At 32.2% G+C, this 27,987-nt stretch overlaps 4 protein-coding genes and 1 long non-coding RNA gene across 7 annotated transcripts; 2 read left to right on the top strand and 3 right to left on the bottom strand.

Moving 5' to 3' along the window:
* The first annotated feature begins 473 nt into the window (after window positions 1-473).
* LOC123694331 (RAB6-interacting golgin) lies at window positions 474-4,146 on the top strand. Its single transcript, XM_045639742.1, has 4 exons — window positions 474-615; window positions 1,370-1,790; window positions 2,725-2,865; window positions 3,332-4,146. Exons 1-4 carry the CDS (start codon window positions 540-542, stop codon window positions 3,615-3,617), a joined length of 924 nt encoding a protein of 307 aa, XP_045495698.1. The 5' UTR covers window positions 474-539; the 3' UTR covers window positions 3,618-4,146.
* A 48-nt stretch (window positions 4,147-4,194) lies between these two features.
* LOC123694332 (protein FAM166B-like) lies at window positions 4,195-17,863 on the bottom strand. Its single transcript, XM_045639743.1, has 5 exons — window positions 17,697-17,863; window positions 6,869-6,970; window positions 6,099-6,251; window positions 5,581-5,777; window positions 4,195-5,267 (listed from the first exon to the last, which is right to left on the bottom strand). The coding sequence occupies exons 1-5, from the start codon at window positions 17,765-17,767 to the stop codon at window positions 5,035-5,037; spliced, it is 756 nt and encodes a 251-aa protein (XP_045495699.1). The 5' UTR covers window positions 17,768-17,863; the 3' UTR covers window positions 4,195-5,034.
* On the bottom strand, window positions 7,523-9,542 carry LOC123694333. Of its 2 annotated transcripts, none has more exons than XR_006751796.1 (2): window positions 9,372-9,542; window positions 7,523-7,813 (listed from the first exon to the last, which is right to left on the bottom strand). XR_006751796.1 is itself a non-coding variant. In XM_045639744.1 (2 exons), the coding sequence occupies exons 1-2, from the start codon at window positions 8,153-8,155 to the stop codon at window positions 7,620-7,622; spliced, it is 384 nt and encodes a 127-aa protein (XP_045495700.1). In that variant the 5' UTR covers window positions 8,156-8,402; the 3' UTR covers window positions 7,523-7,619. The 2 variants fall into 2 exon arrangements, 1 of the variants encoding a protein (XP_045495700.1); XM_045639744.1 differs by lacking the exon at window positions 9,372-9,542 and adding an exon at window positions 7,966-8,402.
* Window positions 8,615-9,278, bottom strand: LOC123694334. Its single transcript, XR_006751797.1, has 3 exons — window positions 8,916-9,278; window positions 8,734-8,835; window positions 8,615-8,629 (listed from the first exon to the last, which is right to left on the bottom strand). It is a non-coding gene; the product is annotated as an uncharacterized LOC123694334 (long non-coding RNA).
* A 789-nt stretch (window positions 17,864-18,652) lies between the features above and the next one.
* On the top strand, window positions 18,653-26,490 carry LOC123694567 (drebrin-like protein B). Of its 2 annotated transcripts, none has more exons than XM_045640032.1 (9): window positions 18,653-18,820; window positions 20,512-20,683; window positions 21,970-22,207; window positions 23,146-23,243; window positions 23,410-23,486; window positions 23,947-24,090; window positions 24,650-25,308; window positions 25,823-25,918; window positions 26,248-26,490. In XM_045640032.1, exons 1-9 carry the CDS (start codon window positions 18,738-18,740, stop codon window positions 26,397-26,399), a joined length of 1,719 nt encoding a protein of 572 aa, XP_045495988.1. In that variant the 5' UTR covers window positions 18,653-18,737; the 3' UTR covers window positions 26,400-26,490. The 2 variants fall into 2 exon arrangements, with proteins under 2 accessions (XP_045495988.1, XP_045495989.1); XM_045640033.1 differs by having other exon boundaries at window positions 23,959-24,090.
* The last annotated feature ends 1,497 nt before the right edge of the window (window positions 26,491-27,987 follow it).

Raw genomic sequence — 27,987 nt, forward strand, 5'->3', positions numbered from 1 at the left:
GCGGCCGCGGCGGTCTGACGCGGCGCCCGGCGCACACAGAACGTAGTGCGTTCTGTGTGCGCCGGGCGCCGGCGCTATAGATCCTTCGCATCACAAAGAACGCGGAATGCAGAACGTAGAACGCGGAACGCAGAACGTAGAACGCGGAACGCAGAACGTAGAATGCGGAACGCAGAACGTAGAACGCGGAACGCAGAACGCTCTCTGTCTGCGCGGAGCCTAGTCCAAGTAAATATTAAAAAAAAATGTAATAATCCTCTAGCCACTAGCCCTGTTTTGACGTTTCTTGAAGTTTATTTTTATCTATGGCAGTCCCGTCTCTGTCTCTTCCAAGGTCTCTTCCCTCTCTCTTCCTATGTATTTGACATTTGTTCTCTTTGTTGTCATTTTGATTTTGTCGACAGAGCAAGTATTTTGTCAATTAGGTAATATGAACATGGGTTTCTTAAACTAAATAATGTGCTAATTCGGCTTTTTCTATATTACTCAGCTATACCCAACCAATACAAAACTGTTGATGATCTTCTAGTCAGTTAAAAATGTCATCAACATTCGCCGGTTTTAGCGAAGAAGATTTACAAAGAATTAAATCTGGAGAGACTGAGAAAAACAGCGGTAAATTCATGTGCTAGTTATTATTATTGTTTAATTTTTCCCATTGGGTCAATGAAACGTTCACTTCACATAACTGTTCATTCGGATTCGATTCACATTAATTGTTAAGCTTTATTAAATACAAAAACGTACTCGTAGAACTACGATAAAACGATAAAGTTTCCGGTAAACCAAGGTTTGTGTGTGATTCAAACAGTAGCAACTAAGTACTTTGTATTCTGAGTTTGTTAGTATTTGATGCATATTGTTTTAAAAATATGTTTTTATTTCATTTCATTAAATGATAAAAATTAATCCAAGTACATAAGTGTTTCTAATGTAAATTTTAAAATAATATCATACATATTACATAAAATACCCATAGACCCCAAAGTAATATTTTACATAGTGCATACTAATGCACTATGTAAAATATAACTTTCTAAGATATGTATATAAATGATGTAATTCATGACTCATTCTAAGTTGTTGTTTCTTGATGAATACTGTTTTGTAAATAATAAGGTGTTATTAACATACTAGCTTAGCGCCCGCGGCTTCGCCCGCTTTGTCTAAAACCTAATAAATTGTAAACAAAACTTTCCTCTTGAATCACTCTATCTATTTAAAAAAAACTGCATCAAGATCCGTTGCATAGTTTTAAAGGACATAGGGACAGAGAAAGCGAATTTGTTTTATACTATTTAGTGATTATGTATCAAGCACCCTTATTCAATGGAAATAAGTATATTATTTAATTTAAATATTGTTTCAGATCATCAAAGCATAGAGACAGTGAGGAGGATTGAAAAAATTGGTTCAATACAAAAAAGGGCACCTAAAAAGCCGCTTTCACTACAAAAACAAGTTTCAGATGATATTATCAACACGGATCTTTTTGAGAAGTGTAGATTAAGTCTTACCACACAATCTCCACCACTGCCATCTCAAGAAATAATAGAATTAAATGGTTACAATATGACTACTGACCAGAATGAGAAAGCTTGTGAAAAAAGCAATGAGACGGGAGATAACACTAATGTTGCACCTGATGTAATAAGATGTGTTGATAATTATACAGAAGATGAATTGGTGGTGCATAAGGTGAAGTTGGAAGAGCTTCAGCTGCGGCAGAAGTTGATGGAGGAACAGAATAAGAAGAGGAAAGAAATGCTTGCTAAGGCGCTGGCTGACAGGTAATAGTAGTTTTTTAATTGAAGAAAATGTAAATCATATAAAGGACTTATTTTTATAAACTAACTTTCATAAAATGAAGCTTCATTCATACTTACCTAGATTAAAATAGTTTTTTTATTCTATAAGATGATGATGATGATGTTGTTTTTTCTTTTTTCTGAAATATTGTTTGGATTGTTTGTAAAAATTGTACCTATATAGATGTGATTCAAATCTATTTGCCATTTAGCTGAAGAGATATATACTTCACAGCCAACAGGGCTGAAAGGGCAGGGCTTTAGGGGCGGTTGGGGAAATAACAATTTTCTTCTAATTTTTATAAATATTAAAAATTAATTAATGGCATATAAATCCTGTTTTATACATTTCCCTAAACTCTATTGCTTTGCAATATAACTATCTTATTTCTTTTCGATGTTCAAATTTATTTTACAAGAAATAATACATATTTTTTGTGGTTTTTGTGATTTGATGTTCAATTATGTACATTATAATAACATGATAATGACTTTAACCAAACATTATGATTAAATAACCATGCTAACATTAAATAGAGAAAATATAATATGTACAATGAAATATTTTTTGTAATGTTTACCTTATCACGTTGAAGTGTGTTATCTCTGATATCTTTTTGGTTAACATGTCTCTTCAATTTTATTCTCACACTTTGATAATGGTAAACAAGTTTTATCATCTCATAACTAAAGCAATATGGTAAAAAAAATATAAAATTTTCCATTTTATTATTTTAATTTAGTTATTACTAAGTGCTTATTTTTATTTGCTGTGAAGTTTAACTAATGTGTTATTTTTTGTAATAAAAACCTTTAAAAATGTATAGAAGAATAGGATTCTGGGGTGTTCTAAAAAATTTTGCAGTAATTTGATATATTAAAACAAATGTTCTAGCTTTTTTTTTAATTTTTTCAGGACGAAACAAACAGAAGAAGAAGTGCAAAAATTAGAAAAAATAAAGAAGGAATTACAAGTATTGGATGGTCAGTTTTCACAGGATGTCGCAGTGTTGAGGAAAAAAATTGATCAAGCATGCATCAGTTATTCAGAGGCAGAGTAAGTTATATATTTTCTCTTAAAAAATGTTTTTTTATTGTGTCTTGAGATCATAGGAGTAAATAGTTTAAGTAGTATGAATTATAATGCTAGTGCATTTTTAAATGCTATAATACAACTAGATTTCTGCCCGCGGCTTCGCCCGCGTATTCAAAAAAAAAAAAAAAAAACCCACATAGTTCCTGTATGATTGCGGGATAAAAAGTAGCCTATGTCTTATTCTGGGTCTTCAGCTTACATACCAAATTTAATTTAAATTGGTTAAGTAGTTTTTACGTGAAAAAATAACTAACATCCATCTATCTATCCATCCATCCTCACAAACTTTTGCAATTATAAGTAAGATGATAAAATAATCTTTATAGTTTATTTGTTAACCTAAACACATTTTTTAACGTTATAACGTGTTAACGTAATTTATACATATTCTGTTAGTTTTATTAACAATTTGGTTACTTTTTTACAGAAAAAATTATTTAAAAATTGAGAAAGAGTTTCTGCAAGCAAAAATACAACTTCAAAAGGAAAAGGAGAAGAAGGAATTGCTAACTGAGCATCTGTGTGCTTTAATCACTCACAATGAAACTAGAAAAGCTCAGAAACTAGAGACACTTATGTTAGAACTTGCCAACGATAAAAATAAAGAATTAAACGAAATGTCCGGTGTAACACCAACAGAAGATAGGCCTGTTATTATAGATGGAGTAGACGAAAAGACTGGTAAGATGGTGGAAATTTTTAATGAAAAATAGAACATAATTTAATATTTTTATAGATGCGGGAATAGAAATTTAATACAAATTTTGGTGCAATATGGCATCTAATGTACTAAGGTGCTAACTCTAATATATGATATTATAATAATTTAATGATATTAGATAAGAGATTCCTTGACAAATATATAAAAAATAGTATTACTATGACATTTTTAAACTACAGGTATATTTTTATAAACTCTACTTTTGTAGTACAAAGCTTTGTATTGAATGAGATATGTTTGTATCAATGTAAAATGAATGTTATGATTCAGATAAGCATTTTTAAATGCGCTATCGATTATTATGCATTTAAAGTTCGTATATGAGCGCGCGTTTAATTATTTTTTGTACTAAACATACATTCTTGTTATTATGTGCCTTATTATGTGTACAAATGGATACTTATGTACTTTATATTTCGTCAAATTCTTGTGTAAAACACAATATTATCATAACAAGACTAATAATAATTATTACTTATGCATGCTTATTGTTATTAATAAAAAGGGCAATTATTTATAAATAAGTGTATATATATTTAAGTTTAAAATTTTAAGAAATAAAACGAATATTTATTTTTAAAACATCTTTTAATTTATCCATTTAATCTAAAGTCTGGAAACGTAAAAGAAACATAGCACAAGAGTAAATATTTACGCGAAGTAAATAATGATTGCACCAGTTATGTTTTTGTGCATTGGCAAAAAGAGTATACTATTCTATATACTCTTGGAATGCTTGAAAATAATCACATTTAATTAATACTGCAACGCTTTCGACGTAAATCACGCTCAGGCATGGTTTTGTGACTTATTTTTAGTTCATGTTGATAATTGCGTTGAGTTGTTTTTATTTCCTTGCAAAATGTATGTTTTGAAAGTATATTTGCCAATTTTGAAAAAAGTTATAGTTGAGTGAGATGAGTCATTTTAATGATTATTCTTATATAGTTAGATGTGGATACTAGTCTGTGAGCCCGTTTAGAGGGATTTGTTTAAAATACCACTTTCAACTATATCTTCTGAATATAATATTATGAAGTGCTAAAAGTTATTAGGACGGATGGAGTATTTGTATAAAAACATAGACATAAAAACGTACTTTTGTAAAAGTTCGTGAGGGTAGTTATAAATAAGGAGCATAATATGAATTTTCTGCTTTTCGCATATAATATGATTACTATTACCGTAATAAAATCTGCTATAACACTGTATTTGTGTTAATAGACAATTTTATAACAATATTTTTTTAAATTTATTTCATTATTGCCCATATTAACGCTTACAATATGCTAACAATGAGAAATACTGTTCTTCGGTAAATATCATTTTACTTTTAACAATACTGTATTCTGCATAAAGAAGAACGTTCTTTACCTACATTTGGTAAAGAACATTCTTCTTCCCGTATGCTATCCCCAATTCCAATATGAATACTTTTTATCGTTCGGTTTCAAGATGGCGCGTATATTAGCGTCTGCGTTCTGTAATTCCTTTCGATTTTCCCGCTCAATTTGAATGAGTTCCAATCCTCGTTTTGCCGCGCAATGATATCGTTGGCTGAGAGATGCTTCGGAACCTTTGATGCGAGGTATGTGGCCAGTGTAGCCAGCTATAGGCGGGAATTCTGGTGATATTGTGTTTTCTGGAAATTTAAATATAATTTTGACCGTTAAATAATAGTGATATTTAGTTGTATTCATTGTAGCTATAAATAATGAATTTATTCATAGTACCTACTCGTACATATTTTTCGGAAGATAAACGTGCACCTAAAGCTTTAATATCGATTACTGATTAGAAAAAGCTTGTGTGCCGAGCACACGTGTCAGAAGTTAAACTTCTTTTGCGAGATTCAAATATACCAAAAATCGTCGCCTTACTCCATGACGTGACGGTATTGCCATGACGCGAGTCGCGACCTTGAGATTTTACTCAAGTTTCACTTAAAAACTTACCTTTATATTTATTGATCTCCCTAAATCTGCTCAAATCGCGCCTGATCTCGTCTCTTGAGTGAATCGTTTCCATTTTCGGCGCGCTTCTTGAACGCACATAGCTTCTGTTCAAGTCTGCCTTACGTTTCAATTGTCGTTGGTTACGAGAGAAGTCCGCCATACAGTCGTCAGCCGTGCGACCGTATGATTTACCGTATCTACAATGAATAATTATAATCTCATCTCTGTTTAAAGATTAAATAAAAAAAAGAGAGTGTGTGCCGAGCAGACGTGTCAGAAGTGAAACTTCTTTGGCAAGATTCAATCATTCAAAGATACCAAAATCCATTTAACTCCATGACGTGATGGTATTGCCATGACGAAATTTTACTCTCAACGCGCCTAAAGAAGTTCCATTTTAATAAAAAAAGGAAAAACAACGATATCTAAAATTAATAGACATTAATTAAATTCTGAACAAGTTTTAAGAGGATGTTTGATAGAATCCGGTTAATAAATTTAAATTCATCAGTTATTACGCAAAATTCATCCCGGGAACGTATCCCGTGTATCCGGTCATGTAGGTGGGTTGTCGGTTTCGTATTCCATCGTACACGTCACGTGAAGGCCGCTCATGCCGAGGCATGTTGTCTATCTCGTAGTTATCGCCCGGCCTGTATTCCAGTGGCTTGCTGTAGGAGTAGATAAAGGTTTAGACATTGCTTTTTTGAAAGTAATACGTTACATCTATTATGATGTAGATCTTTATTTTATTATTATGATATTATGTAAAAAAGGACCCCCTCCTTGGTACAGTGGCTGACGCGTGAACGTTATAGAATCAAGGAATCCTGGGTTCGATTCCTGGTGAAGACGAAGAAAAAAATCCTGTTTCGGTCTGGCAGGACACAAAAGGCTGATCACCTACTTGTCCCTGAGGCAAATCGATCAGTGAAACAGAAATTTGCATAATGCATCTGCCCCTTACCTTACCCTACTAGGGGACATCTTCATTTACGGATTCACGGATCGGGTTTTTTTTACTACAATCGTACTCAGACTTCAGAGTCCACATAATACTGATAGAAAGATGACTAATAGCAGTGCTATGTAAATGTAATAGTGTGAATAAGTAGGTAACTAATGAAAGTGTATGACAAGATTTTTTCTCAATCCTTATTTACATAAGTATACGATTTTACTGTTCGGTTTGAACACTTGCTGATTTCCAATTATGTAGTTTATTTTTATAGCTAATAGCACAGACTAGAAATAATATACTACGTAGGTATATTAGATAATAGCTTACTTAAAAAGTCCTTTGGAACGAATTTCTCTTAAGATCTGCCTTGTGTTGTCGCCATAGCACTTTCCGTAACGAAATTTCAGCAGGGGACAGTGGCCAGTGTATCTATAATAAAATAATAAGAGATAAATTAATTTGGTTATTGAATACCTTGTAATGCAATTCAAGCGAGACCGTCTAGTACACGATTGAAACGCATTAGCATATACATCTGTGATATCAGTTTAAATGATTTTTTTTAAATGGTTTTATTTTATTGCATTGTAGAAGGCTATCATAACTTTATTAATTTGGATTCAAGTGGAATGTTCGCCTTCGCCGCTTCTCCTTATGCGGGGATGCAGGATTTCTAAACTAAGTACCTAACTAAGACCTAAGTAAGTTTTCTATTTTTTTTTGATTAGCTTAGGTAAGCTATTAGCTGATAGCCTACATGATACATTGTTGCTTTCGTTTGTTCCTTTATTGATTGAAAAAATAAACTCAAAATCTTGGTTATGCGCCTAACTATTTAATTCACTCAGGTTGTAGCTATGAGCTATCGCTTATAATTTCAGAGACTAAATAAGTAAAAACATGTTTTAAAAATATAAATAGGTTAGTGGTTGGTACCTGGTAGCCAATATTCAGAAATATTTGCAGCGAAATGAAACACAATTTAAATATGAATTTTATTTCACCTTATCGCATATTTATTGGAATTGGAAGATTTATAAATTTAACGGTTCACGGGTTTGATTTAATAAAACCGACATCAGGGGCAATCTTCATACGCGAAGCAATATCCAGAGGGGAGGTGGAGCACGAACGGAAAGTCGCAGTCGCAGCGCGACCAGTCGCAAATGGTGCCCATAGACAATGCGACGGGTTCGTCGCAAGTGCGTTGTGATGGTGTTGGGCGACATTCGCTGTTCACTCTATGCATGTTAGGTGGGCATTCATCTACGCCTGTGAATTAAAAAACAAACAAAAACTAAAATGATTTAACTTTTCAACTGTATATCTGTAAATCCAATGAATGTTTGTATACTTTATTAATTACGTCGGGTAGCTATGTTTAGATTTCATTTTATACCTATATTAATTATGTACGTACTTACATGTTGCATTATACATAAGGCAGCCAGGGTTTCCAACTCTAGCGTAATACATCGAACCAGTAAATTGTAATAAACACAAAAACAAAAGAATTAACATACTTATATCATGGAGAACTGTGATCACACTGGTGGTTTGCGCAATTGTGTCATTTTGATTTATAAAACGATTTCCGTTTATTTCAGTAAGCATAAACAGAGCCTACATGAATGGAAATAAGAAACAAACGAAGTAAGTATGTAGTTATGTGCGCAAAAATAGGAAAGTGTCTAAAGTTACATTTTGATTAGGGCGGCATTAAGTAGGTACATGTACTCTTAGCTTAGACATTGATGTTTATTGATTTTATTATAGTTCTTTATAAGAGTCTTTCTTCCGATATAAATACTTTAATATTTATCAAGTGCCTATATCAATTCCGTTGATTAATTACACATGTTTATAAATCAAAATATTAAATCAAATGCGTCAATTCATCTTCAGTTATTTTAATCTTCTTTGACATCCGCAGCCTTCTGCCCCTCTTACGCTCCTTCATTTTATCGATTCTTGCTCGTAATCTTTCTGGAATATCCATACAGACATCAGATGTCACGCATGTACTAGATCTTTCGTCCAAGAGAAGGTCGTCGTTGCAATCACATCTGGACCAGCCACACGTGTATCCTATAATTTAAAAATGATACATTATTGTTCTTATTATCTAGCATCCATCAGCTATTTATCTTTGCCTTTACTTTCACAAAAAATAGTAAAATTCTGCTTCTTACCTAATACATAAACCTGCGGTTCATCACATGTTTTCTGCGATAAGGTTTGACCATTACATCGCGTATGGTATGGATGCATGTGCCGTGGACAATGTGCCACACCTAAAGGTCAATTTCACTAAGTATAATGTGTTGTGACATAGAAGCTGAATAGAAATTTAAGAAAATGTATTTTTACTTACACATTCCCCTGAATAACAAACATCGTCTGTTATCAAATGCAAATACCACAGATAAAAGAGTTACTAGAATTTTGATTTTGGAATTCATTTAATTTTATTTTCTATCTTTTTCGTGCGTATAATCTATGCGTAAGTTTCGCCTTTCACGCGATTCTTCATTAGCGACGTTTCAAACGTGTGCGTTCTCACGATACCGCGAATCACAATATCTTGGTAAAAACGTGTTATTGTTTTCTTTTCCATTGATTTCTTACAAGGGTAATCATGTGTATGCACTATGCAATCAACACTACGAAACTATACTATGTTTTCTTGTCGAATATAATACTTAAAGGCAAAGCAAAAAAATATTCGCATATCATTACTTTGTGTTATATAGGTACATTCAACACGTCATGTCCAGATAGACATTGAAAAAAAAAAAAAAAAAACATTTGGGTTGTAATGTTTACATACCCGCTGCTCGTAAGTCGCTAACCTTTGTAGAGCTGTCAATAATTTATGGAACTGTTATAACAAATATTGGTTTGTTAGCTGTTATAAAATTTTAAACAGATCAATGATTTCAACGTTACACGCGACTCGTCAAGGCCTATTGCGACTCCCTACTAGGACCTACTATCAACAGTAGGTGTAATGTATTGATATTTTGGATTAAGCAGAAATTGAGTATTTTTTTGCATCTAGCAAATGAAAGCGATAAGCTTTGTTAATAAATTAGTAGCAAAACTTGAAATTCCAGAAAATTTCCACAATTGTGAAAATACCTCGTCATATTTAAAATAAAATTAACTGCGTTAAAAACAACCGACTTCAAAAACGGAAAAGTAAAAAATAAAAAAGATTTGATATTATTAATTACTACATATTATTTAGATGTGCTATTTATTAAATAGGTTTGATGTCGGTGCACGGGCTTAATACTAAGTGCTTAGTGTTTGGCACCGACTTCAAACCTATTTAATAAATAGCACATCTAAATAATATGTAGTAATTAATAATATCAAATCTTTTTTATTTTTTACTTTTCCGTTTTTGAAGTCGGTTGTTTTTAACGCAGTTAATTTTATTTAATCTGGGGGCTCGGTAGTGCCCCCGCCAAGACGAGCCAAGCGAACAAGCGAAGCGCACGGGCACTACCTACCTTTTCTCGAAGCGCTTCGACGTTTTTTTGAACCCTCATAACTTGGGTTTGGATTATGCTAGATCAACAAAATTTTCGGGATATATTGTCAATAGCGGACTTATTGAACATATTAAGTTTTAATTACATTAGCTTTTATACTTCAGATTTTATTTATATCTAAAAAATGCTAATTTCGTCACTGACTCACTGATGATCATCAAAATTCTTAAGGTATTTCCTAAAGTCCTAGAAAGCTGAAATTTTGTATGTAAGCTAGTATTAGCACACAAACAACAAAAAAATTATAAAACTTGTAACTTTCATCCCCCAACCCCTTAAACTAGGGGATGGGAGTTTGTATGAGACCTGTAATTTTAAATTAAATTTTGATGACGCTAGAGGTCTAATAATATAAAACTTGGTTCCCCTAGATATATATATGTATAGGTACTCCTTGTTAAAAAAAAATTTAATCGACATATAAAATTTTGTACAACAAACAACTTACAAAAAGAAATGAAATCCCACCAAAAACATTTTCATGTAAAATGTTGCCAAGATGAGCCCATATGACTCGCACTGTCAAAAAGTTATTAGATCTCATGTAGAGCCAAGCTTCTAACACTACATGCCCTAACTCTACAAGGCCTAACTTCACAAACTTTACACCTTAGTCAAAATATGTGGCTTGGCCGTTCGTTACTACAAGAACTATTGTATAAAACAAAAGTAATGAACAGTGAATTAATTTTTCACCTTACGCCGATGTGAATGTAGCGAAATGGCCAAGCCACATATTTTGACTAAGGTGTAGAGTTTGTGAAGTTAGGCCTTGTAGAGTTAGGGCGTGTAGTGTTAGAAGCTTGGCTCTACATGAGATCTAATAACTTTTTGACAGTGCGAGTCATATGGGCTCATCTTGGCAACATTTTACATGAAAATGTTTTTGGTGGGATACTTTTTAGTGTAATTTTCAACACGAATCAAACGAGCCCAAACTCGATAAAGTTGAGTCAATATATTACTGAGTTCCTATGGCCACCTTCCGATTCCATCATCAAATCAGCTCTATGTCATGATAATGTTTCATCGCTATCCAATTTACACACTTATACAAAATTTCAGCTCAATCGGTTACCGGGAAGTGAATCAAAGTTACTTGCTACATTCCAATTAAGTCATCGAGTACAGACAAAAATGCTCATAAAATAAAAACTACTGGGCCTAGCCGAATAAAATTTTTATGGGACCAATTCGACACCATCCTGCATCGAACAAAAAAAGAATCACGTAAATCGGTTCAGAAACCTCGGAGTAATCGGTGTACAAACAAAAAAAAAAAAAAAAAAAAAAAAAAAATATACCGGCCGAATTGATAACCTCCTCCTTTTTTTTTGAAGTCGGTTAAAAAAAAATATAGCAACGATGGTACAATTACATAGTTATACCGACTTTTTTTTAAGTTATCATGTACAACTTTAAAATATAATAATTGTGCGACGCTACCTAATTACCTACCCAGCAAAAATGAAAAATAGGCGAATTTTTGTGACGTCTACCTTACGCTCTACTTCCTTGACCTAGTTTTATCAAAGTAAGTAAAATGCAATTTCTTTTTAACCGACTTCAAAAAAAAGGAGGAGGTTATCAATTCGGCCGGTATATTTTTTTTTTTTTTTTTTTTTTTTTTATGTATGTACACCGATTACTCCGAGGTTTCTGAACCGATTTACGTGATTCTTTTTTTGTTCGATGCAGGATGGTGTCGAATTGGTCCCATAAAAATTTTATTCGGCTAGGCCCAGTAGTTTTTATTTTATGAGCATTTTTGTCTGTACTCGATGACTTAATTGGAATGTAGCAAGTAACTTTGATTCACTTCCCGGTAACCGATTGAGCTGAAATTTTGTATAAGTGTGTAAATTGGATAGCGATTAAACATTATCATGACATAGAGCTGATTTGATGATGGAATCGGAAGGTGGCCATAGGAACTCAGTAATAATATATTGACTCAACTTTATCGAGTTTGGGCTCGTTTGATTCGTGTTGAAAATTACACTAAAAAGTATTAAATAAAATTAACTGCGTTAAAAACAACCGACTTCAAAAACGGAAAAGTAGTAAAATATGTAGTAATTAATAATATCAAATCTTTTTTATTTTTTACTTTTCCGTTTTTGAAGTCGGTTGTTTTTAACGCAGTTAATTTTATCTCTTTATCTAATCGACGAAAACATTTTCGTTGCTTCATCAACATCTAAATCTATCTATACATATAATAAACTAGCGGTCCGCCCCGGCTTCGCCCGTGGTACATGTTTACGTTTTCTCTACATAAGAACCATCCTCGTACTTCAAGGAATATAATAAAAAAAGAATTATCGAAATCGGTTCAGCCGTTCTCGAGTTATGGAATTACAACGAAAAGTGGCATTGATTTTTATATATTAAGAAGATCTGTAGAAGGGTCAATTCTGTACATTGAAAATATTGAAAAAATAAATAGCAGGGGGTGTTACTGGATCGATACCAAACCCAAATATGTGATTAAAAAAATTTTTGTCTGTCTGTCTGTCTGTCTGTCTGTCTGTCTGTCTGTCTGTATGTGAAGACATCACGTGAAAACTAGCGGTTCGATTTCGATGAAACTTGGTATAATTATACCTTATTATCCTGGGCGTAAAATAGGATACTTTTTATCCTGGAAAAATACGTAGAAAAAAAAATAAACTAAAATTTTCAGTTTTATCCATAGACGTTGTTCTATACCGCAGTGGATTCAGCGCCGTAACATGTAGCTCCGAAAGTCGGATTTGGCTTGAACCGTTTGCGTCACACGAGAGCCGCACGATGCCACGCCTGCCACGACTCCTATATAAGGACTGCGATCCGCGCCGCGCGACGCCCCGTCCGATTAGGGCCCTTCTGGCCTCCTCCACTCAAGCGACAGCTCAAGCCGAGGTTCGTGGTCCCCGTCAAGGGGGGACGCCCTTGTGCATGTCGCTACCAGGGTGAACCTTCAGTTCACCCCCGCGTCCGCGTTAAAATGTAGAAGCCCTTCTGGCTAACATTGAGAAACACCACACAAAAAAAAAAAAAAAAAAAAAAAAAAGCCGCGCGACGCATAAAATTTATGAATTTTGACGCGAGCGGACGTGTCCAGTGTAGTGTGGCGTGCGGTCGTTCTTATTGGAATAAAATATATTGTATGCATAATAATAATAATTAACATATTAATATTGTTTTCACCGTAAATTGGTTTATTCATTAAACTCATAATTCTCTCTGTCATCTCATTTCATTGTATTTGTAACTATACATCTATACATATAATAAATCTGTAGAAGGGTCAATTCTGTACATTGAAAATATTGAAAAAATAAATAGCAGGGGGTGTTACTGGATCGATACCAAACCCAAATATGTGATTAAAAAAATTTTTGTCTGTCTGTCTGTCTGTCTGTCTGTCTGTCTGTCTGTCTGTATGTGAAGACATCACGTGAAAACTAGCGGTTCGATTTCGATGAAACTTGGTATAATTATACCTTATTATCCTGGGCGTAAAATAGGATACTTTTTATCCTGGAAAAATACGTAGAAAAAAAAATAAACTAAAATTTTCAGTTTTATCCATAGACGTTGTTCTATACCGCAGTGGATTCAGCGCCGTAACATGTAGCTCCGAAAGTCGGATTTGGCTTGAACCGTTTGCGTCACACGAGAGCCGCACGATGCCACGCCTGCCACGACTCCTATGGACTGCGATCCGCGCCGCGCGACCGGCGACGCATAAAATTTATGAATTTTGACGCGAGCGGACGTGTCCAGTGTAGTGTGGCGTGCGGTCGTTCTTATTGGAATAAAATATATTGTATGCATAATAATAATAATTAACATATTAATATTGTTTTCACCGTAAATTGGTTTATTCATTAAACTCATAATTCTCTCTGTCATCTCATTTCATTGTATTTGTAACTATACATATTATAATAAATCTGTAGAAGGGTCAATTCTGTACATTGAAAATAAGTTGAAAATATTGAAAAATAAATACCAGGGGGTGTTACTGGATCGATACCAAACCCAAATATGTGTTTAAAAAATTTTTTGTCTGTCTGTCTGTCTGTCTGTCTGTCTGTCTGCATCACGTGAAAACTAACGGTTCGATTTCGATGAAACTTGGTATAATTATACCTTATTATCCTGGGCGTATAATAGGATACTTTTTAAATAAAATACGTAGAAAAAAATTAATCTTTTCAGTTTTATCCATAGACGTTGTTCTGTAGAACCGCGAACACACGTTGCGTATTATTATAGGCCTAGCCGTATTTGTATTAATAGATATTTATAAGATCTCATTGTCAGAGTTACTCAAAATGGAGAAATAAACCATCCACACGAATACCGACATCCGCGCGGACGGAGTCGCGGGCGGAAGCTAGTTCTAAATACAGGGTTCGACGAAGGAAGTTAAAATTAGATAGCATGGAAATAAGGCATAACGATTTATTTCTGATAGTGTCGAAAGCTTCAATTCTAGTGTTTTGTGGTTTATAGCCTACAACACACAATCTTGTAGGTAGGTATCTTCAATCTTGCAGTGCAATTTACCCCTGTCTCTAATCATATATCATGAAGATATAGTTAGGTGCCAGGAACGGAGAGCGCGGGGCGGCCTTGCTGCGTCGAATATGGTGATAAAATCATAATAATTATACCAACTTTGTACGCATAAATGTTTCAAGTCGAATACCTAATTAGTTGAATAGCTTTTAATTAGAATACTATTCAGTTATATTTCGTGCAGCTTACGATTACCGTAAATAATTATTATGAGACGTTTGAACTTTTCCCGATGAATTTTAATAGGAAACATTACGAACTTGGTCAATTATTTTCTTAATAAGCTGGTAACGGAATAGTTAGATTATGTTTTTCACGGGGTGATATAGCCACAAGAAAATTTTATAAAAAGGAAGGCGTGTTAAAATCTGAGCATCATTTATAGTTTATTAGACAAGACTGCACAAAAGTGTAATACCTACAATACAAAGAACGCATTATAGTGCTTTGATGTAAAAGAGTCGATAAGAAGGTGTTAATGGACACATTGTTTTGAGATAATGCCTACATAAAACTATAAGTATATTTTTGTTCTTTTATATCTAACTAAGTAAATAACTACCAATTTATATTAACAGATGGTTAGAACTTTATACGGTTGCTACTGCCGGTAAAACTTCAGAAATAACTAAGATCCTATCGGCTATCCACAAAGTTTAAGAATTTTTCTAGAATCACAATTTCAGCCAACAGTTTAACCAAAAATTTTATTAAATATTATAATTTACCTACTTCTAAAATTATATCATTATGGAATCGAATGATTCGTTATACCTATTAAAATGTGAATAATTCAGCTCCATGTTCAGACATGTAATTCATCGTAACAGATCTTTAACACCGTTGCTAATTTGTAACTACCTACATTTCTTTTGCGTGCAGCGAAAAATAGCGCATCTCCAACATTCTTGTGACTATCAGTTACATCAATGGGGTTAATCGATTTGCACCAGGTCGTGGGCTACCTCAAGGTTATATGTAAATCTGAAGGTTGAGATTTAGTAACGAAGTTTTACAGGTGAAAATCGTAACGGAACGCGTATTTATCGTAGTAAGTAAGTTTTAGTTAAGGATTGTGTATTGCATTTGTGTGTTAAATTTTCAAGAACTTTTTGTAGTGTATAAGAAAAATTGTTCTTTGGCTTGTTGCCAACTCGCTTTGTTGAAACTATCGCTAGCAACTTCACCTTAACTATAATTTCCATAACATCAAGTAGTTATGCTCATAAAGTGGTTGTAAGTTTGTAGAAGTTGAAATTTTTCATACATTTAGTATGTAGTATTTCAAATTAATGTCACTAAACAAGTCAACAAACGTTAAAAAAAATACGCAAAACAAAATATTAGAGTACTTATTCAGTATTCATCTTTAATTTATCTGTAATTTACATTTATAAAGGAACCATTATTTAATCGTATTTCTTTTATTAACAACATCATAACATAATGGGGGATTTGGGAATGAGCTTTGAGTTTCCGATATTTCTGGCACTTGATAACGGTTCGTTTCAAAACTAGAATCTAGACCGTACAATTTATATTTTACATTAGAAATATTTTTCCTCGTTTGTCTATGGAACATTTTTAAATGTATTAAGAGTACGTTTTTTGGTGCATTTACCTCACATTTACCCTATACATAGGACAGATACGTTCAGATTCATAATAATTAATAACATTATACTTATTTTTTTAGTTTTGTCCAGACGCCCTATAAATGTCTGTTTATGAATAGTTTGTTTATTGGGGTTATACTGATCAGATTTCTTGTGCCAATTTATTTTATAAATTACCTACACATAAAATAATGAACTGGATAGGTGAGCGACCGGTTAATCTAGGCTTAGACAGAGGAATTAGTGCAAAAAGGTTTCGTCATGTACTTTATACCTATCACTACCTATGTATAGAGTCACTTTTAGTAACAAATTCATTCTGAGGCTTACTTTTTGATTTAGGGTCTAGCTCTATAGACTCTACTTGTTTTTCTAAATAGAATAACGAAATGAAAAGATGCTGACAAAGAATTTAAATTAGTAACGAATGAGGTCACGTCTGGTCACATTTGATTTATTTATAAAGTATATCAAAAATATCGAAACACCATGATAGGTATAAATATTTAAACTATTATTAAACAAAATCAATAAATATGTACAATGTACATTGTACATAATATTATCTGATTTGATTTGTTTATTGACAAAAATTCCAAGGTTACATAAAAGGTAAGTAGAGTGTGTTTATTTTTATTTGTAATTATTAAAGAGGTTAAGGTCAAGAACAACGTCACCAAAAAATCTCAACAACGAAGCTTTGGCCGAAATAATGCCTTTTACGTAACCAAAAGCAATTAAAAATTTTCCCCAAATACATTAATTATGATTAACTATTTGCATTGCTACTTTTATTACGTTTTGACTTTGAAACTTACATAATATTATAACTACTTTGCCATTGAAAGATGTAGGAAGTTGCAGGAAATTGAATTTTACAGTAAATATTAGTTAAAACACCCTCTTACATTTTTTTTTATAATTTTACTCTGCTCTTCTGGTAGAGAACGCCGAATGCGATAAGACCGCCTTTCCGGACCTTAAATTTTTACCAAGTTGTTATCCTAATCTAACATATTATTCTATTTCCGGTAAAAATAGTTTTGTAAACAGAATACAAGTGCAGGCGCGGGTAAATAAATTATTATTCCATTCAAAAATATGAATAATAAAGAACGTTTTAAATACACTTAAAGATATTACGAAATCTACATTATTAAATTAAATAATAAGTAATAGTAATTTTTAATTAGCTAGTATGTATTTTTATAACCACTATAAAACGTATTATAGTTTACCAGTTATTTCAATACATGAGATCAAAAATGGTTACAAGTTCGACGAGTTATTATAGACCGTGGTAATAGTAAATTACCTTGTGTCTTGATGTCACAGCATTTGCACGCAAACTAATACAACGTAAAAAAAGTATTCTATTTTCTATTAATCAGTTATAAATAAACTTACCCAGGTATGAATGAACCGTTCGTTTGTGTTAAATAATTTTGCCTTTCACGACCGCTTACATCCACCCACATGTTTTTAAAAGTTTTTTCTTAATATCGTAGTAAATACATATCGTTTACTTAGAAACGTAAGTCATCTGTTAAAGGTTTTGCGATACTAAAGAATGGTAGCAACGATTGTATATATATTATACTTACATAGTCCACTCGCAAAGTTAAAATGCGCGCGCATTTAGGTTAAAATAAATAGGTATGTATTCAGTTTAGGATATAAATAGAGACAACTGTTATATAAAAATAGTAAAGTAGGAAAAATTAGCCATATAAGGAATATTTTATGTAACTATGTAATTTGCTTTGTAAGGCTATTAAAATAATAGTTTTGTTTTATTTATTGGCTTTATTGGCTCGTGTACTAAAAGATAAAACCAAGTTTGATTACACATAAAACATTTAACGGACAATTACCTAGTTAAAATTTTTAAAATATTAATTTTGTGAAACTGAGGAAACTTGAGGCAATATGTTTTCGCGCCTATTTCAATTTTAAAATAGATAACCGGAAGTAACGAAACAATACGAAACGGTGCCATCAGTGTTGTCCAAGGTGTTGTCCAATGCTAGATATTATTTTTATTGAGGTGTAATATAAGGGTGTAATAAATTAAATATCTTTAGCTTCAATGTGATAGATCTGTCCGATAAGAATTATCATAATTAAAATAATTTGAATCAAAAGAATGATATACAATGATAAAAAAAACAATGTGCACTATAGGGAAACATTAAAATAATATTATTTTTTAATTGTAATGCCCATTTATATTATATAATATATTATATGAGCCTTCTGTTTGGAAAACTAAAGCACAGACTATTATTCCATACGTTATCTGTATCTGACAGTTGAATGAACTTTACATTTTTCCAGTGATTTATAATCTGTAATTTGTAGAGTTCAAGAAAGATTGTTGTGAGTCAGACGATTTGTCGGCTTTACACAAAATTTAATATTTTTATGCTGTTAAATAAATAATGTAAAATGGCTATTAACTTAGATAAACACAAGCCTGCGCTTGTTGCAGCGTGGAATGATGTATTGGACGAGAAAAGTGAGACTGACTGGTGAGCACACATTAATTGTTAATACCTATTAAAATTAATAAACAGTAGAAATTATTAACTACATGGTAAATGGATTGTTATCTTGGATGTATTCATAAAATATATTTTATTTCCTGAAATCCTAGTTACCACCTTAAATATATATTTTATATTCGAAAAAAATGAAAGTATAATTATGTGTAACGATCTCATAAATATAATAAAATCAAAACAATGGAATAGGTATTGCATCGACTGAAAAAAATAAATCATCCACGAATAATATGCAAGCATAAGCATATGTTATGAATTTTTATGTTCTTAGAAAGGCTTTGTAATTGGTTTTTCCCATATATGGAAAGTTGCATTTCGTTTTTAATTCGAATGTCTAGAGTCACACACGGTATCAACTTTGTTTGATTATATGTTTATTATTTCACATAACTGTACATGTGTAATTTTATGTTAAGTAGCACAAATAAAATTGCCAATTTTTTATTCTGTGGGATTGAAGTGTGCTGTGTGTATTATAATATAGTAGGTGTATTCACATAAGTATATGTGTTGTCTCATATTTTATTAAAATAACATACATGAATTTCTTAAATTTCCCATTTATCACAAAAAAAAAAATATTATTTGACTTATTCATATTCTTCATATTGCAATCATAAAAAAAAAATTTATTTTTAGTTCTATTACTCTTATAAGAGTAGATATTAAAATTACACTAATATTACTTAAAATATTCCGGTTTTGCAAGCATTATGTTCAGAAACAAAAGACTAGTATCAATTTCTTTACCACTGTAAGTTGTATGTAATATGATAGGAGCCATGAAAAAGAAGAACTACAATGTTATTCCCTAATAGTAGTATTTAGTTATTAATCCATGATTAGCCTCAATACTGTTTTGTCTATTTTTATAATTATCTCATTATTACCTCAGCCCCCGGAATCACAGACATAATAGAAAATCTATTGTCTCGTGGTCCGATTGGGCCGCTCATTGCTCAATGGGCTATTGTACAATAGAAAATGTAGTTGGAGAATAGGGTAAATTTATTGTTGTATATAAATAAAAATATCTTGACAAGAGTGAAAACTGTATTGGAAGTATTTGTTACCAAGTAACTCTGCCTACTATATAAGGCTTCAACCATAAGTGTTTGTTCTTGGAAGAGTTAAATCTATACTAATATTATAAAGCTGAAGACTTTGTTTGTTTGAACACACTAATCTCAAGAACTACTGGTCCAATTTGAAAAATTCTTTAGATGTTGGATAGCCCATTTATGGAGGAAGGTTATAGGCACGCTAAGACCAAGAGAAGCGGTGCCACATGGGTGAAACCGCAGAGCGCAGCTAGTAAAATATAAATACAAATCTTTTCATGTTTTAGCAACATATGCACTAAAGAGTTATGTTTATAGGTTTTATTGGATGGTGTATCACTTTTGTTCTGATGATGACTTTTAACATATGTACCTATATAGTAATAATAGATAAAATCAACCTTCCATATAAGGTCTAAACTATTTTTAACCTTAACCAATGATATGTTAAGTTGCTTGTAATATTGTATTATTTGTTAAGGTTTAAAAATTAGAAAGACGAAAGAAAGAATGTTTATTTTACACACTAAATTGTACTAAAGATGCACGCTAGAACTCAGATCATCAAGTTAATAACATAATATTATTTCATTTCAGGGCATTATTTGGTTATGACGGACTGACAAATGATCTCAAATTTATCAGCAAGGGAGATGGCGGACTAACGGAGCTTGTCGATGAGTTCAACAGTGGAAAGATACAATACGCCTTCCTAAAAGTTGATATTCCAAATAGTAGTATATCTAAATATGTCCTTATCAACTGGCAGGTATGTACAGATTAGATAATAACTATTGTTTATTGTAAATATATTGTGAATCAAGTTTGAAATGCAATCTATATTAAATAATAATATAATAAAACTGAAGAATTTGTTTAAACACGCTTATCTCAGGAGCTCGATTTGCAAAATTATTTTGGTGTTAGATAGCCCATTTATTGAGGAAGGATATAGGCTATATATTATCATCACACTAAGACCAACAGGAGCGGAGCAATGCCCGCATAAAACCGTGGGCCATAGCTAGTATCAAATATTATATTGATATTTTTTTATCTTGCATAATCAGTTGTAGGAAATAATTCTATGAAATTAAAGTATTATTGCATCCTGTTATATATTTGGCTATCAGTTTATCCTATTTTGGGATATGTAAGCAAATCAAGTATTTGTGTTTGAATTAGAATATTTATTATAAAATCCTTAAAATTAGATGTAAACAAAAACACATTAAAGGAAAAAACACCATATTAAATACAAACAATAATTTATTTTATGTATATTTAATATTACAATAAATGTAATATTTCCGTAATTGTTCATGTCCTCAAATTAATGCTGATATCTCTTCAGATTCTATAAATATAATTATAAATTATTCACATCACAAGCGTACCTATCAGCAGAGTTCAAGAATTGATTTACAATGTGTGATACACAACTTTCACTATATACATTGTGTATGTATTTAATGTTAATTATTTTAATGTTAAGTGCAATCATGTGTTAAAATTGCTTTTTATAGTGTTTATTTAATTTATTGAGGAAATTACTCATGATAAATTTGTAAATCTTTAATATAAGAATGAATCACTTAATGTGTTGGGTAAGTGCAAAACTTGAGAACGGCTGAACCAATCTTGTTATTTTTTTTATAATATTCCTTGAAGTACGAGGATGGTTCTTATGGAGAGAAAACGTAAACATGTACCAAGGGCGAAGCTGGGGCGGATCGCTAGTAGTATATAATATCAATGTAATAAACATAATAAATTTCCAATGTACAATATTTGCAAGCAGGATGATTTATATCAAAATTCATATCATTAACTTAAAGGTTAGATTATATTGAGATCCTAGACTATACAATATACATAATATAAAGTTAGGTCTTTGTGTTTAAACCTATCTGGCAAGTTTTTTATAAGCATCATAATCATTATACTATCAACTATGACAATAAAGAGAGTGTTAGACAAGCATATTATAATTTTCAAAAAATTAAACTTAGAACAATTTCATAACACAACTATAGTCTATAATTTTCATTTTAGGGCGAAGGCGCTCCCACAGTCCGTAAAGGTACATGTGCGAACCACGTCAAGCAAGTGGCCCAATTCTTTCACGGTTTCCACACAACCATGCACGCAAGAACCGAGGATGATTTGGACGAGAAAATCATTTTGGATCAGTTGGCAAAGGCTGGATCAGCGTTTAACTTCAAGTCCAATAGGAATGAGGACCTGCCGCCCAGTGGACCAGTGGGAACTGCTTATCAGAAGGTTAATCCAGGTAGATCATTTGTACTGTTGTTTATTTTACTGTATCTATAAATAATCACAGAAATTATGAAAAAATGTTGTATATTTCTATAAATAAAATTCTCGTGTCATAACGATAATTATTACCATAATCCTCCGAAACGGCTGAACCCGCGATTTCATGAAATTTTGTTTATCTATTGGGTAGATATGGGAATAAGTAATAACATTGAGGCAGAACAACATTTGCTGGGACAGATAGTATTTATGTTGTAATATGAATATAAATTAATCAAATATATGAGGTAAAATTATGTGCAGGGATTGAACCAATACAAAAATCAATAATATAAATATATAAAAACAATTCCATAAAACAAATGGGTTGCATTCCATACTCGTGTATAATATTGTTTACCATTTTCGCGGGAACAATGCAATAATTGGCAGTGCATTGTGTGCAAATTGTAAACATGAATTCAACACACGCGACAGTCGTGCCTCAAGTTTTAGACAATCAAGTTGTATAAGTTTTTAAAGAATTGAAAAAAATACCCCGTGTTTTTGGCCAAATTCTTATTAATATAAAATTTATATTTTTAAGCATTTGAATGCTATTAAACTAAGATATCAATAATTGGTCGGATAATGAATAGTATATTGAATTCACAAAGATACGACGTTATACTGTCGAGGAAAGTGGCCGAGGAAATTAAGAAAAGAAAGAAAACGCTACGGAGAGGTTGATTTTTGAATGATGGACATTTTCAATATAGTGCTTTATTACATTTAATTTGTAAAGATATTTCATATGGATACTGAACCTAAGTTTACCCTATATCAGATTTATTTTAGTGAAATTATACAATCTATTATGTTTTATCCTGAAATGGTTTATTTATAGAAATAAATTGTAAATTGAATCAAGTTCTCATCATAATTGTTGATGTTTGAATTTTTTTTTTACAGTTCAAGAAATAAACTCAAAAGAAAGGGACCAATTTTGGTTGAAAGAAGAACAAGAAGAGAAGAAGCGAATCGAAGCGGAGAGAAAGAGGAGAGAAGAGGTCAGAATTATTTATTATTTTTATATTATCTTTTTTCTTGGTTATTTTTTTAAGGACTTTTTGATATAATATCAATGGTTCCTTTAACAGGGATAAATCCTGTTAAAGAAAACATTGATATGGCATTGATACAAGCTTTATTTTTTTATCATTATTTTTTTTACAGGAAAAGAGGAAAGCGGAAGAAGAAGTTAGGAAACGAGACGAGAGGGAAGCCGCGAAACGGGACCAAGCGGAACAACTGTATGTATTTTATCAATTACTGCCTACTTAAATTATAATCATTATTTTATGAGGATATTATTTATTAGGTGGATATCAATGACTTGATGAATGCAAAATTTATCAAGTTCCTAAAACTTGAAGTACCTATATTGAATTGAGCCTTTTTTATGTAAGGCAGACGACAGTTTTATTTTTATTTTATGTGTGAGTATAAAATGCTATACAAAAATAATTATTCCTTCACACTTTTAGTCACTTTCTTGACACCAGTCACATAATTTAAGTGTTAACGTTGCCTCCTTTTAATTAATTTCCTTAATTTAGATTATTTATTTGTTTTGCAAGTATTGCGCAAAAAATAACAAAATAAAGCTTAACTTAAACAGGTATGAAGCCTGTTAAAAGAAACATTGATATTTAATCAATAAGTTCTTAAAAAAGATATCTTTTGCATCGCATACACCATAACATTACGTAGTGTGAATTCCAGCACTCGACCAGAGAGGACGGGGGCGAAGGCCCACGAGCGGTCAGCGGAGGCTCGTGAACTGATCGGAGCCTCCACAGCCGCCGCGAGAGCCCTGTTCCAGAGGAACTTGGCGCAAGGGCAGATTCAAAACAGGCGAGTACAGTAAACGAATTTTGTTATCACTACATAGTATAAAACAAAGTCGCTTTCTCTGTCCCTATGTCCCTTTGTATGTATCTTTAAAACTACGCAACGGATTTTTTTAATAGATAAAGCGATTCAAGAGGAATGTTTTAGTATAGGTATAATTTATTAGGTTTTAGACAAAGCGGGCGAAGCCGCGGGCGGTAAACTAGTATCACTTAAAGGGAATGTGAATACTGTAGATTGAAAATTGTACTGAAAGAAAACATTTCAGTTTTAAAAGAACGGTTTCCGAAAATTTGTTTGTCACACCAAGGACTGTGCGACTAAAGTGTTAAAAATGTACTTCTATTGCATCAATCTTCACAGTCATAAGGATAAAATCTCTAACAAATTTGATAAATCCAATGAGAGGAAAACTAACTTACAAATTAATGTAAAACCTTCATACTATTAGTTAAAAGTAATATTCAGGTTTCGATTTAGGTATGCTTGAATAATCTAAGGTGTATATTTTAAAATTTCATCAATGTGAACTTATTATTATAAAAAAAAAACCTTATTACAGATCATCATCTAACACACCAGAAAAGCCAATCAGAAGCTCCGTAATAGCGCAGCGTATAAACGCCTTCTCCCAGAACACGTCACAGCCCTCATCACCGGTGCACGTGAAATCACCAACCATAGACAAAATAGCACCCGCCATAGACACAGCACCAACCATAAACACAGAACCAACCATAGACACGCTGCCACCGCCCACAGGCAAACTTCCAACCATAGACAACGATGAAAACGCAAAAACACTGCAAGAAGACGCAGAACAACCAAAGACAAGCCCGCTCAAGAACATAGACAAGATCAAAATGAGCTTAGAGACTCCGTCACAGATACAATACGAACCAATAATAGATCCGTCTGTAGACCTAAGTCCCAGTACTGAAAACGAACCAAGTTCTTTCAGCGCTATTAATTACACGGAATATCAAGACTATAGGGACTTGAAGCAATGTGAGCCGATGATTAAACAGAATATTCTGGAAAATGATATCTTCGACACGTCTTACTCGAGTTCGAATGAAAATGATGATGATGACTCTGATAATAAGTTTAGTACGATAAAACGGTCGCCGTACAGTAAGAATAATGACGCGGAACTCAGTAGACAGAACACGGTCATAGAGAATGTTAATTATAAAAAGGAGAACGGAAATACACATGAAGGTGAGGGTTTTAAAGATCTGTTTAATTATAATTTACTAGCTTTCCACCCGTGGCTTCGCCCGCGCAGTTAAAGATAAACCCGCATAGTTCCCGTTCCCGTGGGATTTCCGGGATAAAACCTATCCTATGTCCCGGGGTAAAAAGTAGCCTATGTCGTTTCTCGGGTATCAAAATATCCCTATACCAAATTTCATGCAAATTGGTTCAGTAGTTAAGGCGTGATTGAGTAACAGACAGACAGACAGAGTTACTTTCGCATTTATAATATTAGTATGGATTTATGGTTGGTACTTTATTCATAGCCATGGAAACAAGTGTTAGAAACCATGGCTCTGACGGTTGATTTACAGTTGATTTAACATTATTTCATTTTAACGGGCAATTAGATGTGGTATTGTACAAAAAAAAGTCGAAAGTACTCTTTATAAAATAGATTTAAAAATGCATTATAAAATACATAAAATAATATGAGCTGTGTCTCTAATAATTTCTAATTTTCTTAATGTAAATACAGACGTATCTCCCGAGACACTGGAAGAGAGTTCTATTTACGAGGACTTAGATGATGATCCGGGACTGACTGCAAGAGCTTTGTATGACTATCAAGCAGGTAATTTATTTTTTAATTAAAATTAAGTAATCTTGTTTATTAAGCTAAATTTCGATCGGAATTCCGGTACACACGTAATTTAAAATTCACATTAACATGCAAATCTGTATTTAATATGTATTATATATATTTTTCAAAACATATAATAAAATATTTATTGTATGCGATTGTGTATTTTTAACCGACTTCTTCTCTATAATTATGCTTAACATTACCATGAAAATAATAATAATATCATAGTAATAAATTGATTACAAACTTTTCATTGAATAAAAATATGTATGTTTTTTGTTCATTCATGAAAATTGATAATAATTGTTTTATTGCAGCGGATGAATCAGAGATAACATTCGATCCGGGCGACATAATCACGCACATCGAACAAATAGACGCGGGCTGGTGGCAAGGGCTCGGGCCGCATGGCGTCTTCGGCCTGTTTCCCGCCAACTACGTCGAGCTGTTGCCGTGCAGTCCGCGCTAAATAAAAAAAATGCGTGCGTGTACTAGTGTACACACGTAAGAAGTGAAACTTCTTTATGACCTTATTTTTCAAAAAATAATTTACTATATTCACTATATTTCGTCGTAAATCACGCGTGGTAGGGAGGGATAAGAAAAAGATGGCGCGTAACGGAAAAATGTCACGCGTAACGAAAAAATGTTACACTAAATTTTTTTCCAACCCCGATAAAGAAGTTTCACTTCAAAAACAAATCAGATCCTATCCTGTCTTTCCTTATTCCTTTTTCAAATTATTCTTTTTTTTTTCATTCATCAGGCTAGTGACAGCTGTGTCGTTTTGGATTCTTTCCCGCCAATTGCATGGAGATGCAAATTTCAATCCATTCATTCAGATTTTGTGATATCCGAATTATGAAGTAAATTTTATTTCATTAAGTACATCCAATTCCAAAACGATAAAAAATTATACCCAAAGAATCATATCCCTATTTTTCCTATCTTTATATCAAACACCTTTTACCTTTTTTAATATAAATGTAAAACATCTCATATGCAAGTAAGTATACAAATTCTTAACATCATATTATTATACTCTTGGAAAATGTATCCGTCACAAGGAGGAAGGGTATAGATTATCTTATATCAAGAAAAACGGTTTATTGGGGTGTACAATGGCATACTTGCTAGATAAAATATGTAATTTGATTCAACAGGTGTTTTAAATCATAATTTAAATCTTGCGTGTGAATCTAATTTTGACCCATAGGCCAACATTAGATTTACACTCGACTCTTTTTCGATTTATTATGATATATTATGATATATATAATGTATGATATATAACTCGATTTGCACTCGATAGAGTAGAAGAAAGTATTAAAAGACAAATTAATTTTAAAACATAACAGATTTTAACTTTTCAATCTTTCTAAAATTAACTTTTAGTGTAGTCACTGTTAGTAGAAGACATTATTTTTTGTCATTTTAATCAATAAAGAAACAATAGTATACACAGACAATAGAACTTCAATATAACTATATAATCATAGATAGAATTACTGATAATAGGTGATTGAATAGATACAATGCATTTTACTGTGTCACAATTTATCAATAGTATAACCTTAGAGGTTAACATCACCTACTTCTCAAAAATTATTAGCATAAGGTTTTTTTTATAAAGGTCTAATTTTTATATAAATTTTCTCCAATTACTTCGTACCCGATTAATATACACGTACACGTTATTCGTTCATATTCTTAGTATACATAATATATTATTATCCATTTTAATCTTTATAAATAATGGGATTAAACATTAAACTTATAAATTTACATTCATCATATTAATACATAATGGTTGATAAAAACATTCGTACGATATAAATCTATCATTTTGTAAATTATTAAATACATATATCTATTCCACAAAGCTTATTTTAATTGCAGGCATTTTAATTCATTATCCCGAAACGCTGAGTGCTATTTTATATGCAATAATAATAATATTCCTAACAACAATATAATAAACAGTTATAATTGTAAAGACAAGTTTATTTTTATCTATGTATATTGTGATTACTATGTTAAGTTTTATCTATAGTTGT

This window comes from Colias croceus, chromosome 9, assembly GCF_905220415.1.
Source record: "Colias croceus chromosome 9, ilColCroc2.1".
In the NCBI taxonomy this organism is placed as follows: Eukaryota; Metazoa; Arthropoda; class Insecta; order Lepidoptera; family Pieridae; genus Colias; species Colias croceus.